This window comes from Octopus bimaculoides, chromosome 1, assembly GCF_001194135.2.
Source record: "Octopus bimaculoides isolate UCB-OBI-ISO-001 chromosome 1, ASM119413v2, whole genome shotgun sequence".
In the NCBI taxonomy this organism is placed as follows: domain Eukaryota; kingdom Metazoa; phylum Mollusca; class Cephalopoda; order Octopoda; family Octopodidae; genus Octopus; species Octopus bimaculoides.
The window spans coordinates 95,105,048-95,119,937 of record NC_068981.1 but is presented as its reverse complement, the minus strand read 5'-3'; the positions used below and the strand labels follow the sequence as shown (position 1 = coordinate 95,119,937).

General features: G+C 32.1%; 2 protein-coding genes across 4 annotated transcripts in view; one reads left to right on the top strand and one right to left on the bottom strand.

Annotated features, from left to right (window-relative positions):
* LOC106873157 (Na(+)/H(+) exchanger beta) overlaps nt 1-14,890 on the bottom strand; it is a 288,856-nt gene that overhangs the window by 63,094 nt on the left and 210,872 nt on the right. The gene's annotated exons all lie outside the window — the stretch shown is intronic.
* The window catches only part of LOC106878267 (integrin beta-PS), an 87,423-nt gene that overhangs the window by 9,843 nt on the left and 62,690 nt on the right, over nt 1-14,890 (top strand). Inside the window, exon 1 of one of the 3 annotated variants that reach the window (XM_052968322.1) lies at nt 11,597-11,601. The exons of the other annotated variants lie outside the window; for them this stretch is intronic. Within the exon in view, the coding sequence (XP_052824282.1) occupies nt 11,600-11,601 (2 nt within the window). The 5' untranslated portion in view covers nt 11,597-11,599. Of the gene's footprint in view, nt 1-11,596; nt 11,602-14,890 lie in introns of those variants that run through there. 3 annotated transcript variants of the gene reach the window in all.

Below are 14,890 nucleotides of genomic sequence, written 5' to 3'. Positions count from 1 at the left end.
TATATATATTTTAAACAATTATAAATAAGGGCAAAAGAAAAAAATTCTATGCCAATATGCTGAGAAATAGACTTTAAAGCATCAATCACCACATACAATATACATCACTATAAATACATGCCTTGTTGAAAACAAGGAAAGCAAGCTAACAGAATTTTTTTAAAAATTCATTATCTCTGAGTCAAGCGATTTCGGGATTAATCCAACCGATTTTTCCACTCATCAGCAGAGAATATGATAAAAAAATAAATGAAATACTTACAAGCACCCATGGAAAAAAGCAGAAGCAAAAGTCATGAGTACACATAAGTACCCCAAATATATCTAAATATAAATTCCATAGCAAGCCTTCAACACACATGTAATCGGTCAGGAACCACAATATTATTATTATATGATTGAACGCCATTTCCAAGTAAGTTTATATATATATATATATATATATCAATAACAGCCATACCAGTAATCCAACATGACTCCATGATCAGCTGCCCCACGGATATCACTATGGTTTCGACACTTGGGCAATATCATTCAATCCAGTGGTGTCAACAGCACTAAAATAAGTGTTGTTTGGGAACAAACATACCTTAGATATCACCACATTCATTCAATCTTAATTCTAGGAAGGATTACACACTAACATTAATAATTTAACTACAACAAAGAAACCACATTTACCCTATGTACAAAAACAGCCTCAGTAAATTAATAATTCTATAAGTAAACCTATAACCAACTCCTAAAATTATCTAACTAAATAGCAAGCTAGCCCTTTAAGTCCATACAGATAATATTCCCACCAGTCTTCCATAGTTATTTATATAAAAGTGAAAGCTTTTATATTCTATTCCATCCAAAACAAAACAAACTCAATTGAACTTTAGTAATATAATTCTAAATGAATTACACTATTTCATATCCCAAAAGTTAATAATTAAAATACTCCATACGTATTGAATATTCATTATTCTTACATGCTTTAATGTTATATATACATACACACACACTATACATGTGTGTATCTTAATGGACTTTAGTTTTTCATGGTACCTGATATTTGCAGTGCTTAAAATCAAAATTTGATTTTCACTTTTTTAAAAACATTTTGTATGCATTTCATGTCATTTGAACTATAATAAAGGAGCAAAAATATGCTATACAAATACTCTTGTACATTAGTGATATATTTGCACTAGAAATGTAAATGTAGAAAGTCAGTGATAAGATAAATATTCTTGGTGACATTTAAACATCTGGTACTGCAAGATAAATTTGGATGGTACAAAGTAAGACTATCTAAAGTAACACTGCAAAAGATCATTTTCATGCCCTGGTTATAAGAAATGAAGATATCGTAATCTTAAAAGTATTTTATTCATTTGCTTTTCTAAATTAATATATCCTATTCAAATTTTGCCTGATATATCATAACATTTGTTTCCTGGAAGATTATGAATGTAAAAAAAAATGTATATACAGTAAATAAAACTAAGTCAATAAGAAATTGTAGCTATGAGTTGTAACTTTCTAACTTTCAATAGATTTAATATAAGTGATGAAGTTGTATTATTAGGATCTTTTAAGTTTATGGATTTTTAAGGTTTTTTTAAGTTATGGATACCAAATGTTATTTCATCATCATTTTGCATCCACTGTTCATTTTAATATGGGTTGGACTGGCCATCACAACCCAAGTCAGTTCCAATTTAAAGTTTCTGCCCTTCTAGAAAGGTTAGAGGACCACATTTCACTCATTCATTTCCTTTTTTTACTTGGATTCTGCAACTGAACACCTTCATTTTATCAAAGCACCAGCACTAGAAATGTTCATGTCCTTGACAAGAATAACGAGTCCTCTTGAACCTATATCATCTCCACTCAATTGCTAACCACTTTACAAAGTGTACTTGATGTATTTTATTGTGACACTAACACGAAATTGTTTGCTTTGTGCCTTGTAAGACTAAAGGTTCCTCACTACTTTACAGTGTGTCTATTTGCCCAATTCTACATGACCCAAAGAATAAATAGTAGATAATTATGTCAAGGGGTTGGGCAGAGAAAGATGAGAGGCTATCAAGAGGCTGGGCAGGTAGCAGATATAGATTCAATAGAAACATATTAGGTAAGATACCCAAATATAGATACATTATACCTCCCAGCCTCCATCACTACTACCATTTCAATGTTCATTATGCCATTTTTGCACAGTTGGGCTAGTCCTCTCCAGTACTAATCATTGTAGTCCTTTGTCATTGTCATGAGGCTCAAATATTCTGAGATCAGTTTTCACCAATTCCTCCCATGTTGCCTTAGGTCTCCCTCTTCCACAGGTTCCATCTACTTATATAGCTGTCATCATACATCACATCCCAAAGCAGAACAGTCTTCTCTCTTGCTTACTTCATCCAATTTTTTTTTACACACAAGTTTTGCTTTGAGTTCATTTGTACTTCATGATTCATGCATACTAACATTAACACCCAACAAAATATGTTTACTTTATTTCTTTCTATCCGTTTCAGATCCTCTGCATTCACTACCCATATCTCACGTCCACAAATTATCACACTTTGTAGAGAGGCTTCATAGTTTCTCATTCATTCTGAGAAAGAACCCGTTGTTACCAGTAGAAGTTATTGTTCTTTCAGTCTGTTCTTATTCTGGCTATTATGCTTTCAGAGTACCGACCTCTACTCTTAATTTAGCCATTTAGGTAGTAGAAGTAATTAACAAGTGAACTGTCAAAGCATTTCAGAGAATCTTTTTCAGGTGTGCTCTTAGTTCTTACCTCTCCTGATTATCTGCTGCATATCTTCCTTCCTTGTTAACCTGCCTCAGATTCTACAGCAGTTCTTGTATATCCATAGTTTACACTGGATGTACTGAATGGAGTTTCCATCTACTCCTGTAGACTAATTTATATTTGTGCATTGCATTATGTTGTTTCTCACTATTGTTGTGTTATTTAAAACAGAAATATTAGAATGCTTATTTACTTTTAATTAAACTCCCTCTATCCTAATCTCCTTAAACTGTTTTTCATCACAATGTACTTATCAAATAGTTATTTAATAGTGGAATTCAAATGATGCACTCCCCACTTCATTTCATCAAATTAATTATATTTATCATTTGGTATTTCTTATTGTTCTAATTTGTTTTGCTTTTGTTTCTTTTCTATGAAACATATATGTATATGTGTGTGTATACATATATATATATATAAATGTTCTATATTTATCATTTATCTTTCCATGTTAGCATAGACTGAAACTGACTTACATAATAGCATATTTCAATGCATTATCTCATCTATGAAACCTCATTTTGTAATGTCAAGTTTCACTCCATTCCTTTATATCATTTGTTATCCTCGATAACTAATATACATTTTAGCTTGTCTCTTAAATTTATCTGTTGCATTTCCAGCAAATGATATTTGACTTGTCCATCTCCAGTCACTGTAGCTCTTCTGCTTTCATTAACCATGTCTTGATGTAAAACAATATCATGTTTCCCATATAATATATATTCTCCTTTCATATGAAAAGAGAATCTCTTCATTGCAAACATAAACAATAATTCCAGTCATACTATGATATTGCTGTCTTCTGCATTTAGGTCACATAGAAATTCAACTAATCTACTACTTTCTGCAATCTTTCAAAGTATTCCGTATTTTGTAATCTTTAATTGTCAGAACTAGTGGTAGCACTAGTAAAATGGGTGTATTTTGAGTGTTAATTTCCTGAAATTATGCTTTGTACCTCTTTCCTTTAATTATAAAACAATAAAGTATGTTGTCTTTGTGGAATTGGGAAACTTCACTATTGTTGAAAGTCCTTAATGACACTAATGCATAGCTAAATTCTTCAGCTCATCTTGGCTCAAGTATTGTTTCATTCATATAACCTGCTAAGCAATATCACAATACTCTTGTGCCTCATTCTTCTCATTGTCTAAGGTGGCGAGCTGGCAGAAACATTAGCACGCCAGGTGAAATGCTTAGAGTAGAAAATATTCTTCTCATTGTCTCTATGTACAGGAGCACACGCATCATGTTAGGCACATTATTCCTCCAGGTGCTACTGATCTGTTTTGTCAGTGTGCTTCTTTTTATTCTTCTTAGTATGTTCATAGTAATAGTGTAAGTAATAGAGTACCATTAAATAATTTTAAATAGATTCAAACCTAGCTATTTCCAAAGAGATATCTTCCACAAAGAGCCACGTAGACAGGGCTGTTTTCATGAAGACAAATGTTGTAAATAAGTTTATGAAATTAAGAATAAAATAACAAAAACAATAAAAGAGTTCATATTCAAATGTTCAGCAAAAAATGATATGCCACATATTAATAAAGATGTCTATATTGATATATCTAGTTAATTAGCTTGAAGGCTTAGATACTTTCTTTTAGCATAGATTTTAGTTATTTGAAATGTGATATGTGCTATATATGTGAGATATATCTTTTGCCTGCCATCATCCATCATATCACCTGCTGAAGATACATTTACAATCAAAATTAGTTTCATGTTCTTTTCCATCTCTCTCTCTCTCTCTCTCTCTCTCTTTCTCTCTCTCTCTCTCTCTCTCTCTCTCTCTCTCTCTCTCTCTCACACACACACAAAACAGTTAATTTGACTTGCAATTACAACCGAGGTTTTTGTAAAGATAATAAAGTTGGTTTGTATGACAATACAATTTACATTCTTTATATTATAAACGTAATGCCATGCACACCAAAGAAATCATCTTTATTTTCATTGACATAATCAATAAATAATTTTTCAATTAATTATTTTCTTGGAAGTTATCTATCTGCTAAGCAGGCTTGCAGACAAAAAATATAATCCCTGTTATCTGATTGTCTATCAATAATCCCAATATTATCATTTTATTACCCCCATTTTTGACGAAGATTAGACTCTCTATCCCACTTGTGCTATCAGTTTACATACATCTTAGTTCAATGTTATTTATTTCAAGCTTGTATCTATACTTTCTTTTAACAACTAATTTCATCATTGCACATTTTGCACTAATTTCTCACACTCTAAACACATCAATTTGCTCAGAAGGGTTTTGCCTTATGTTTTTAGGTGGCAGCAGATTCAATTTGCTACCAAGAAAATATTAGCTTATCTATAAACTATCTGTGTTTTAACAACTGAAAAATATTGATTAGGATTTTTTTTTAAATGTTTATTAGTATGCAACATAACTACAAACAGATATTTGGTAAAACAGCCTTTTGTAGAACTGTTTTGTAGCTAGTAAATGGTAATCTGTGAATCATGCAATGAATAAATGGTGTTGATGGTGAATTGTACACATTGAACTTCCTGAAACTTATTTTTCAAAAAAAAAAAAAAAAAAAAAAAAAAAAAAAAAGAAACATTTCAACATGTAATTTCAACACAAATCAAATTGCAATACATTACTATTTCTGATAGTCATGATGTCATAGCTTTCTGAAATTACAAGTGGCCAAAGATGGCATTTCATATCATATCACAACCATGGTACTTGTATGTGGTCAAAACACTTGATTTTGGAAATCCAGATCCACTGATCTATAAATACCTACCACAGAAAAATAGACAACTACTTTGTTAGCTTGCAGTGCTATGTTCAACTCTTTGTGTGGATATTGCTTGGGAAGAAACAGGTTCAGCTTGGCTGTCTTACCCAAATACAGTCCATGAATGAAATGAGTCTCCACTTCAAAACTCAGTTATACAACACATGCACCATATAAAATTTCATATTCAATTACCACCTCCCATTAATACTAGCATGTTATTAGTAAATATTTCAGTATTGATACTGTCTACAAATACTTAGCTAGGAAAACCAGTTCCTTTCTTTTATGCTAGATGTCCTATATATTTCAAAAATGATACATTTATGTTACATGAACTAAAGCATAAAAAGAGCACTCAGAAAGCACAAACCTCTGCCAAGGCAACACCAACATCCTCTCAATGATTAGCAAGAGATGATTTTTAAAATGAGAATATCTGAAACTGGACTGCTCTCACAAATGAGAATACTAAAAATGAATTTGACCGGTCTCAAAAATTAAGTAAAAAAACAGTAAAAATAATCCAGAATCTTTGTCTGGTAGCAAGTTGATCTCAAAATCTAATCAGTTCGTGCCAGTCACTAGGCCAAAGATCCCTGAAAGTTTCATCCGAATCCATCCAGTGGTCCTTGAGATATCTTGTCCACAGACAAACACAACTGAAAACAATACCTCCACCTATGCTAAGGTGGAGATAATAATAAAAACATACTTTAGAACTTTTTAACATATATAAAGAATATATTATTCAATATTGCATTTAATGAATGAGGTGGTGGATAATGTAAAAAGTCTATTTTAAATGAAATTAAGATTATTTGGATGGTAGAATATTAGAATTCAGAATAGTTTTGTCATAAATCAAATTTATTACTTGTTACTTATTACAAGAGCTCTAAGATTACATCATTACAAGGCACATTCCAAAAGTTTTCAGACTTTTTCAAGAGAGGCATTTATTAATTTTGAAGAAGTACAAAACTAATCTCCTTTAAAGTAGGATCCTCCAACTTCGATGCGCTTATTGCAGCACTCCAGCTACTTCTTGAAGGCCCCATGAAAGTCCTTCAAAGTGAAAGTGTCCAGGACACGTGTCATAGCCTTCTTTGCCTTTAAAATGACTACTCCTGAGGTTCTCTTTTAGGTAGGGTAACAACCAAAAGTCACAGGGAGTAAGATCTTCACTGCAGGGAGGGTGAGGAACAGCTTTGATGCCCATCTCTGTCAAGTTTTTGGTTAGAAGGATGCTCATCACCGAGCACCCTTGGAATAAATTTTGCACATGTTCAGATTTTCATGAATAATTCTGTGTACAGGTGCCATCCCAACTCCAAACTTATTGTCTTTATAGACACATGAGAGCCTTCATCCACAATTTGTGAATTTTCTCAACCAGCTCTGGTTTTCTGATGTCCATCTCCCTCCCACACTTCTCATCGTCTCTCACCTTCTCTCTGCCATCCTTGTTCCTCTTGTGCCAGTGAAAAGGTTAATCTGTAAGCAGTCTGGAGTATTTCAGAAGTTTCTGTAGCATTTTTGCCCAGTTTAACACATAATTTTATTATTGCATGGTGAGCTTCCAATCATCCCAAACACATTCTGCAAACTAATCAACTGTGACAAGTAGTGTTTCATAAGAGGTGTTCAAAGTGCAGTTACAGCCATCTCCTTCAATCTGGAATAACAAAAGTTGGCAGGTCAGCTTATTAGATGTATAATAACAGTATACTAAAATTACAATAACCTAGTGCAGTTATGACTGCCTTTCCTTAAAAAAAGTCAATACTTCTGGAGTGCACCTCATATTCTTTTATTCTTTTACTTGTTTCAGTCATTTGATTGCGACCCTACTGGAGCACCACCTTGAAGGGTTTTAGTTGAACAAATCGACCCCAGGACTTATTTTTTAAGCTTAGTACTTATCCTATCAGTCTCTTTTGCCAAACTGCTAAGTTACAGGGATATAAACACATCAACACCTGTTGTCAATCAGTAGTGGGGAACAGACACACACACACACACACACACACACACACACACATATACACACACACACACGATGAGCTTCTTTCAGTTTGCATCTACCAAATCCACTTGCAAGGCTTTGGTCAGCCCAAGGCTATAGTAGAAAACATTTGCCCAAGATGCCACACAGTGGAAATGAACACAGAACTATGTAGTTGAGAAGTAAGTTTCTTACCACACAGCTACACCTGCACCTATAATATAATTTTTTCAAAAAGTTCATTTATATCAAATCATCATTTAAAGAAATGATCAATGTGTGTGTACCTCCTAATTTTTTTTTATTACAGTCCATCTGATATCATAATTTATTTAACTTATCTGTTTCTTTCCCTTAAAGGCAACACCCTTTTAGTTTCTTTTTAAATGTTATGTTGAATTTTTTTTTTTTTTTTTACCACTGCTAACCTTATCTTCAGTTTGCACTCCTTTTACTGTCTGTTTCTTTGAAATAAAGTTATATTTATATCATCTATAATCGTGCACATATCTCTCTTCCCTGGCTATTTTTGTGTTTTAGCCCTTATTGCTTGAAATAACTTTTTTGAACCTAAATAACCAAAATCTCTTCTATTGCATTTTTTTAATTCTCTAAAACTCCTTGAATGAAAAATATTCTTTAAGAGATACTTAAAATATAATTATTAACTAGTTACAAAAACAATTATCTATTATCTAATGTGTAGGTGATAGCTGTTGGAAGTTTGCTTCCTAACCATATAGTTTCTGGTTCAGCCTCAATGTGTAGCATCTTGGGCAAGTGTCTTCTACTATAGCCGCAGGCTAACCAAAGTATTGTGAGTGGATTTGATAAGCCCATCATGTGTGTGTTTATGCGTGCATGTATATATATATGTGTGTGTGTTAGTGTCCCCTTGCCTTCACATTATGTCGCCTGATAATTGTGAACATGTGTCACCATCATGAAAGTGAGGTCTTTCATTTCCAATCTTCCTTGTAAATGTGTGTGGTCATGGGAAAATATTACCTTGCTTGGAAACAAGTGAGGATTGGCAACGAGAAGAGCATCGAGCTATAAAAAATCTGCTGCAGAAAATTCCATTTGATCCATGCTTGCATAGAAAGGTGGGCATTAAAATGATATTCATGATGATTGTGTGAATAATTCACATACAAATGCAATTTGTTAACTGATACAAAAATTAAAATTTACTTTTAATTAGAAATTTAATATATGCTTAATGAAGCACTTTGCTGTAGGATTTCTGACAGACTGACTGAGAACCAAGACTTTAAAAGTGTAAGATGTACAAAATTAGTAGTAAGAGGAACACTTATGAAATGAAGACCATGAGCTGTTCTCGTGGCTCAGTAGACATAGTTGATAGCTTCTATTACTTATGAAATCTAATTAATGCTGGAAATTGTTGGAGTAAGAGCATATTAGCTAGAAAAATTTTTTAAATCACGTTTCTGAAGAATTTCTATCTTTCTCTGTGTCCATGCTAAAGGTAAAACATTATGTTGTTTGTTTTTGAAGTGTGACACTGCATGATAGTGAGAGGTGACCTGAAATGGAAGATCAGTGAACAATGGGAAAAATTGAGATGACAATGATCCATTAGATGTATAGTGAAATACCAAGCATAAGAAAGCTGAGAATGTGGCTGAAGGCACCTTTTAGTGCGTGAAGTACAATCGTGTACATATCTTGAGACCAGAATAGTCAATTAGTGCTGAATGGAAAAAAAGCTGTTACCAGTGGAATGGATTCATGTTAGGTCTGATGTAATTTTAGTGTATACTGACCTAGGCTCAAGTAAATTTTATTTTCTATCACTTTAATTCTGACTGAAAAACAGCATAGTTGACGAATAACAAAATTTATAAAAGCTGGTCAAGTTTTCACTGCTCCAACAACTATTTGCTTGCTAAACATGTGCATATTCAAATATATTACATTTGTTATACTTCAACCAGACAAGTTTTACTAACATAAATTATAGCACCACACTCATGCTCACACAGTTTTAGTCTTTTTTAATACTGAAAGTATTTGCTCTTTGATGGGGCTCAATGTAAATATTATACTATTTCTAGAAAATTCACTGGCATTGAAGCACGTAATTGTGTGTTGCCTACAAGAACAGTTAACATTTTTTTAAAAAACAATTGAAATTCTCTTTTATCTTACACCACAAAGGAATGTACAAATCTACAAAACTATATTCTAGAAATTAAAATATGTGGAAAATGAGTATAGTCTACTCTTAATTCCTAAATAGAATGAAATGGAAAAGAACTTTCAAACAATATAATAGGCCTAGACCAGTAGATTCATATTTCACTCCACTTTAGTGTTAGGTACTCAAACCAGAAATGACAAATTAATTGGACAAGGTTACTGACTCAGTATTACTGTTCTATTATTTATTATTAAACTATTGGGTCGAGTCATTTGTGTGTAGATAACAAGTTTATTTTGCAACCAAATAGTTTGAGGTTTGGTCATTACTGTATGACATTTTGAGCAAGTGTTGTCAACTGACCAATGCCTTGTGAGTAAAACTCAGTTGACAGAAATGGTGCAGAAGCTTACTGTGTGTGAATCTGTATATGACATAGTTGTCTTTCAGTTTACACTGTCAGTTGGTTCCTTGAGTCACTGAGCAAACTGAGAGAGATAATATTGATATTATCCACAGAAAGCACACGAACAAAATTTAAACAACTATTTATTGAAATACAGGTGTGGTGGGGTGTATCGATGTTTATGTTTACACTAATATGAAAACCATTGCCCTTTACATTGTATTACTGTATCCCATGACTTGATGCTTCAACAAATGAAATAAGTACCAAGATGAATATCGACTAAAACCTTTGAAGGCTTAACTGCAGTTCAGTTAATCATCATTATTATTATCATCATCGTTTTAACATCCACCTTCCATGCAGGCATAGGTTGGACAGTTTGACAGGAGCCAGCCAGGTAGAAAACTACCCCAGGCTACTTTATCTATTTTGTCAGGGTTTTTACAGCTCAATACTCTTCCTAATACCAACCACTCCACAGAGTGGACTGAGTGCCTTTTATGTGACATCAGTGCTGGCAGAGTCACCAAGTAACTTGCAAAACAAGGAATTTTGAGAGGGGAGGGACATTGGAGGAGAGTATCTTGTGTCCGATGATGAAAGGCTAGAGTGTGACAGAAAGTGAGAGGCAGAAACAGGTGTTTTGCTATAGTGGAGGTACATGGTTACCTGGCCATATTAAAATAATTTTCTTTTTTATTTGTTGAAAATCCATCAGTAGACACTAGTATCTCTTGCTCCTTCTGTATTAGGTATCACCAGCTGTTGCATGAAATCTATAATTTTGGGTTCCATAACTTTCAGATCAAAATTTTCATGTCATTATTTCTCTTTGAAATTTCAAACTGTTCCAGTTAGGATCATTTTTTTATAAAATAAGGTTCTAGATTTTTTACCATTTATAATCCATCTTTCAGAGTTTTTGCATTCCTATTGAATGGGCAATATTAATTTTGTCTTTGATCAAATGCTTATGTTTCACCATCACTTCTGTTTAGTACTAATCCAGTTAAAGTGGCATTTCAGCATGCATTTAAGAAATATGTTTGTAAAATTTCATGTATTTCTATTGCAATTATCTTCACACAATGAAGAATATAAAATTTTTTCCATACCACCATATCATCCAGTGTTTTTTATAAGTATGTTTAATATAATTACCTTTAAATTACAAATTATACTTTGATCTATGGTGTAATATTATTTAGGTGATAAAAATAGAACTTAACATTTGTGTTCTAAATCACAATGATGTGATGGAGTATTATCAATTAGCAATAAAATTTTGTTATATGTTTTTTATAAATTTCAGCTTCAGGAACAAAATATTGATAAAAGCTGACTTTCAAATATTGCAACAGGCATCCATGATTTTGTATTCACATGCTAATAAACTAGGAGGCTATTTTAATTCAGTTGTCTCATTGCTGGTGGATTAAGAGGCCCATTAATTAATAATGGTTTCATAAAACAGTCACCTAATACATTACAGCATAATAATACAATTCGATTTTTGGATGCTTTGAATCTGCTAACTGTTTTTCCTATACTTGATATGAAAGTTCTCTTTGACATTTTCTTCCAGAATAAATTGGTTTCATTAGCATTAAATATTTGTTTTAAAGAGTAGAACTCTTCAGTTATTTCAGTTAATTCATCCGCAGTTTTCTTATCATTGATCCACTTTCGCTGCACAATCTGATGTATAGAAAGTTTGATTGAAAATTCTTCAAACCAACCTTTACTTTCCCAGAATCAAGATTATTAGAGATTAGATATTTGATTTCAGTTTCCATCTATCAGATCCACTCAAGGCTTTGGTCATCCTAAGGTTATAGTAGACAACACTTGCTCAAGGTGCCATGCAATGGGACTGGACCAAGAGCCATGTTGTTGAGAAGCAAACTTTTTACCACACACCCATGCCTGTTGATTTGATTAAAAATCCTAACTACTTTTTGACATATAACAAAGTTGTATTTGAGCAATCATATGTGTTTTATCTTCTATCCAAATGATAGAGCTTTTTCCAGTGTTTCCATAATGTTACTGCGTAAATATTCTTTTATTTTTTTACTTGTCATTTGACTGCACCCATGCTGGAGCAACACCTTAAAGGGTGTTGAAGAAATCGACCCCAGGACTTACTTTTTGTAAGCCTGGTACTTATTCTATCAGTCTCTTCTGCTGAACTGCTAAGTTACAGGGACGCAAACTCACCAACATCGCTTGTCAAGTGATGGTGGGAGCACAGACACAAAGACACACAAACATATATACACACACACATATATATTTATATATATATATATATATATATATATATATATATACACACGACAGTCTTCTTTCAGTTTCAAATCCACTCACAAGGTTCTGGTTAGCCTGAGGCTATAGAAGACACTTGCTCCAAGTGCCATGCTGCCTATATGATTTGTGTTTTGAGCTTACATCATATAGTTATAATGGCTTTGAATTTTTTTCATTTCTTTTCATTTTTCTAGCAGTATCTTTTATAATAAGCTGTTTCACCGATTCTGTTAAATACTCTCCATTTTGAAATTGATTTAATCTATTAAATTTAGATTTGATATTTGAAATTTTATTACTGAATCACGATATATTCAACAAAATCTAAAAGATAAAGCCAATGTAATGTTACTTTAACATGTGGTCTACCTTACTATTAAAGAAGTGAATTAAAATTAAGAGAAAAGGAAATTAAAAAACTCAAATGGAAATAATAAGACTGACGATGTACTGTCTCAAAACAATATTTGTAAATAGTCATCATCATCATCATTTAACATCCACTGTCCATGCTGGTATGAGTTGTGCAGTTTCACAATATCTGATGAATTGTGGATTGCATTATGGTCCAATGTCTGTTTTGGCATGATTTCTACAGTTCTGCAGCTGGATGGTAAACCTTGCTAAAATAAAACTACCACATAAACCAATGAAGAACTCTGTGTGTGTGTGTGTGTGTGTTTATATATGTATCTTGTCTTTGTTCAGTTTTTTTTTCACTAAGAATTGGTGCCCATAATTTTGCAGTTCTAGAAAGTGATTGACAAGTACCAATCTTATAAATAAGTACTAGGTTCAGTATGATTGATTAAAATTATAATAATAGAGTATTATCTCTATTATTTATTAGTCTTTTGAAATAAAAACAAAAATTGACAGCAGTGTTGAAACATGGTATGAATGGTTAGAAAGGAGGAGGAGAGATAATACTAAATGAAGGCAATATAGTATTAGTAAGTTCAAAAGTACATAGACTAATGTAATATATTGAATTAAGAGAAGACACTTTGGTGTGTCCAGTGGTTGTTGGGGGTGAGAGACAGCTTGCATTTTATTGACATTTTCAGAAAAAAAAAAAAAAAAAAACGTAAAGATACTGGAGTTTTTCATTGAGGTAATTAAATTAGGCAGGAAGGTATTATCACTGACAACTGATATGTCATCACCATTATTAACCACTGTAATAAAGATAAGAGAGATGAGTTAAATAAAATAAAATATAAAGGAAATAAAGCAGTGATAAAATTCTGATATAGATCTATGTAATAATGTAGGCTTAACTAATGATAACCCCCATCTCTAAAATGTGAAGCTTGGGGAAGAGGTTTCCAGAACTGTTGTTTATATTGATTACAAAGAGATTCTCATCACGAAACTGTGCATGCATTAAACATATGTTGTTATTATTGTACAGCAGTGGATTATGAGGAATCAAAGCTGGAGATCTGCAGTAACTGGAAAGGAACATATTCTGTATGACTTGGTGGGTGGAGTTGGTTGAATGACAGACTGAGTCACTGGTTTGTTTCATTCAGTCTCCCTGTGTTTATAAATCATTATCTGCATCACTCAGCTACTACAAAAGCAGGAGATGATGTAAGACTTGCGCTAGTTACTATATAAGTCCTTCACTTTAGTGCTCTTGTCAAAATAACTCCTACGTAACACAAGCTTTATTTTATTAATAATATATACATGCCTAATTAACATTTTAAAGTGTAAATTGTAATAAACATTATTATATTTCTTTACACATCAGAGTATTTCAGTATAGTTCTTATAAACATCAATTTTTATCAAGTTTTGTATAATTTACTGCATTCACACAACTTACAGTCATCATCTCTTCTTTGTTTTTATTTTTTAGTCAGTAGGTTTCTATAAATTTCATCTCTGAGTAAATCTAGTATATTTTTCATTTTACAATAATTATAGCCATCTTTCACCTTATGAAAAGAAAAACTTATTGAAGCAGACAAGGAAACCTTTACATAGTCACTTAAAAGTGCAACCAAATCTTCCTCAAATCACAACTTACCATCTTAAAAAGAATGATACATTGGCAAGCTCACTGTACTCTTTTTATAGATTTTATTAACAAATATAAATCTTGCCAATGTATATATATATATATATATATATATATATGTACACACACACACACATATATATATACACACACACAGACACACACATATATATACATATATACTTACATATATATATATATATACATAAATATGTATATATATACATATATATTTACATATATATGTATATGTATATATATATATATACATATATAAACATATATATATACACTTATATATACACACATATATATATACACATATATATACACTTATATATACATATATATATACATATATATACATATATATAT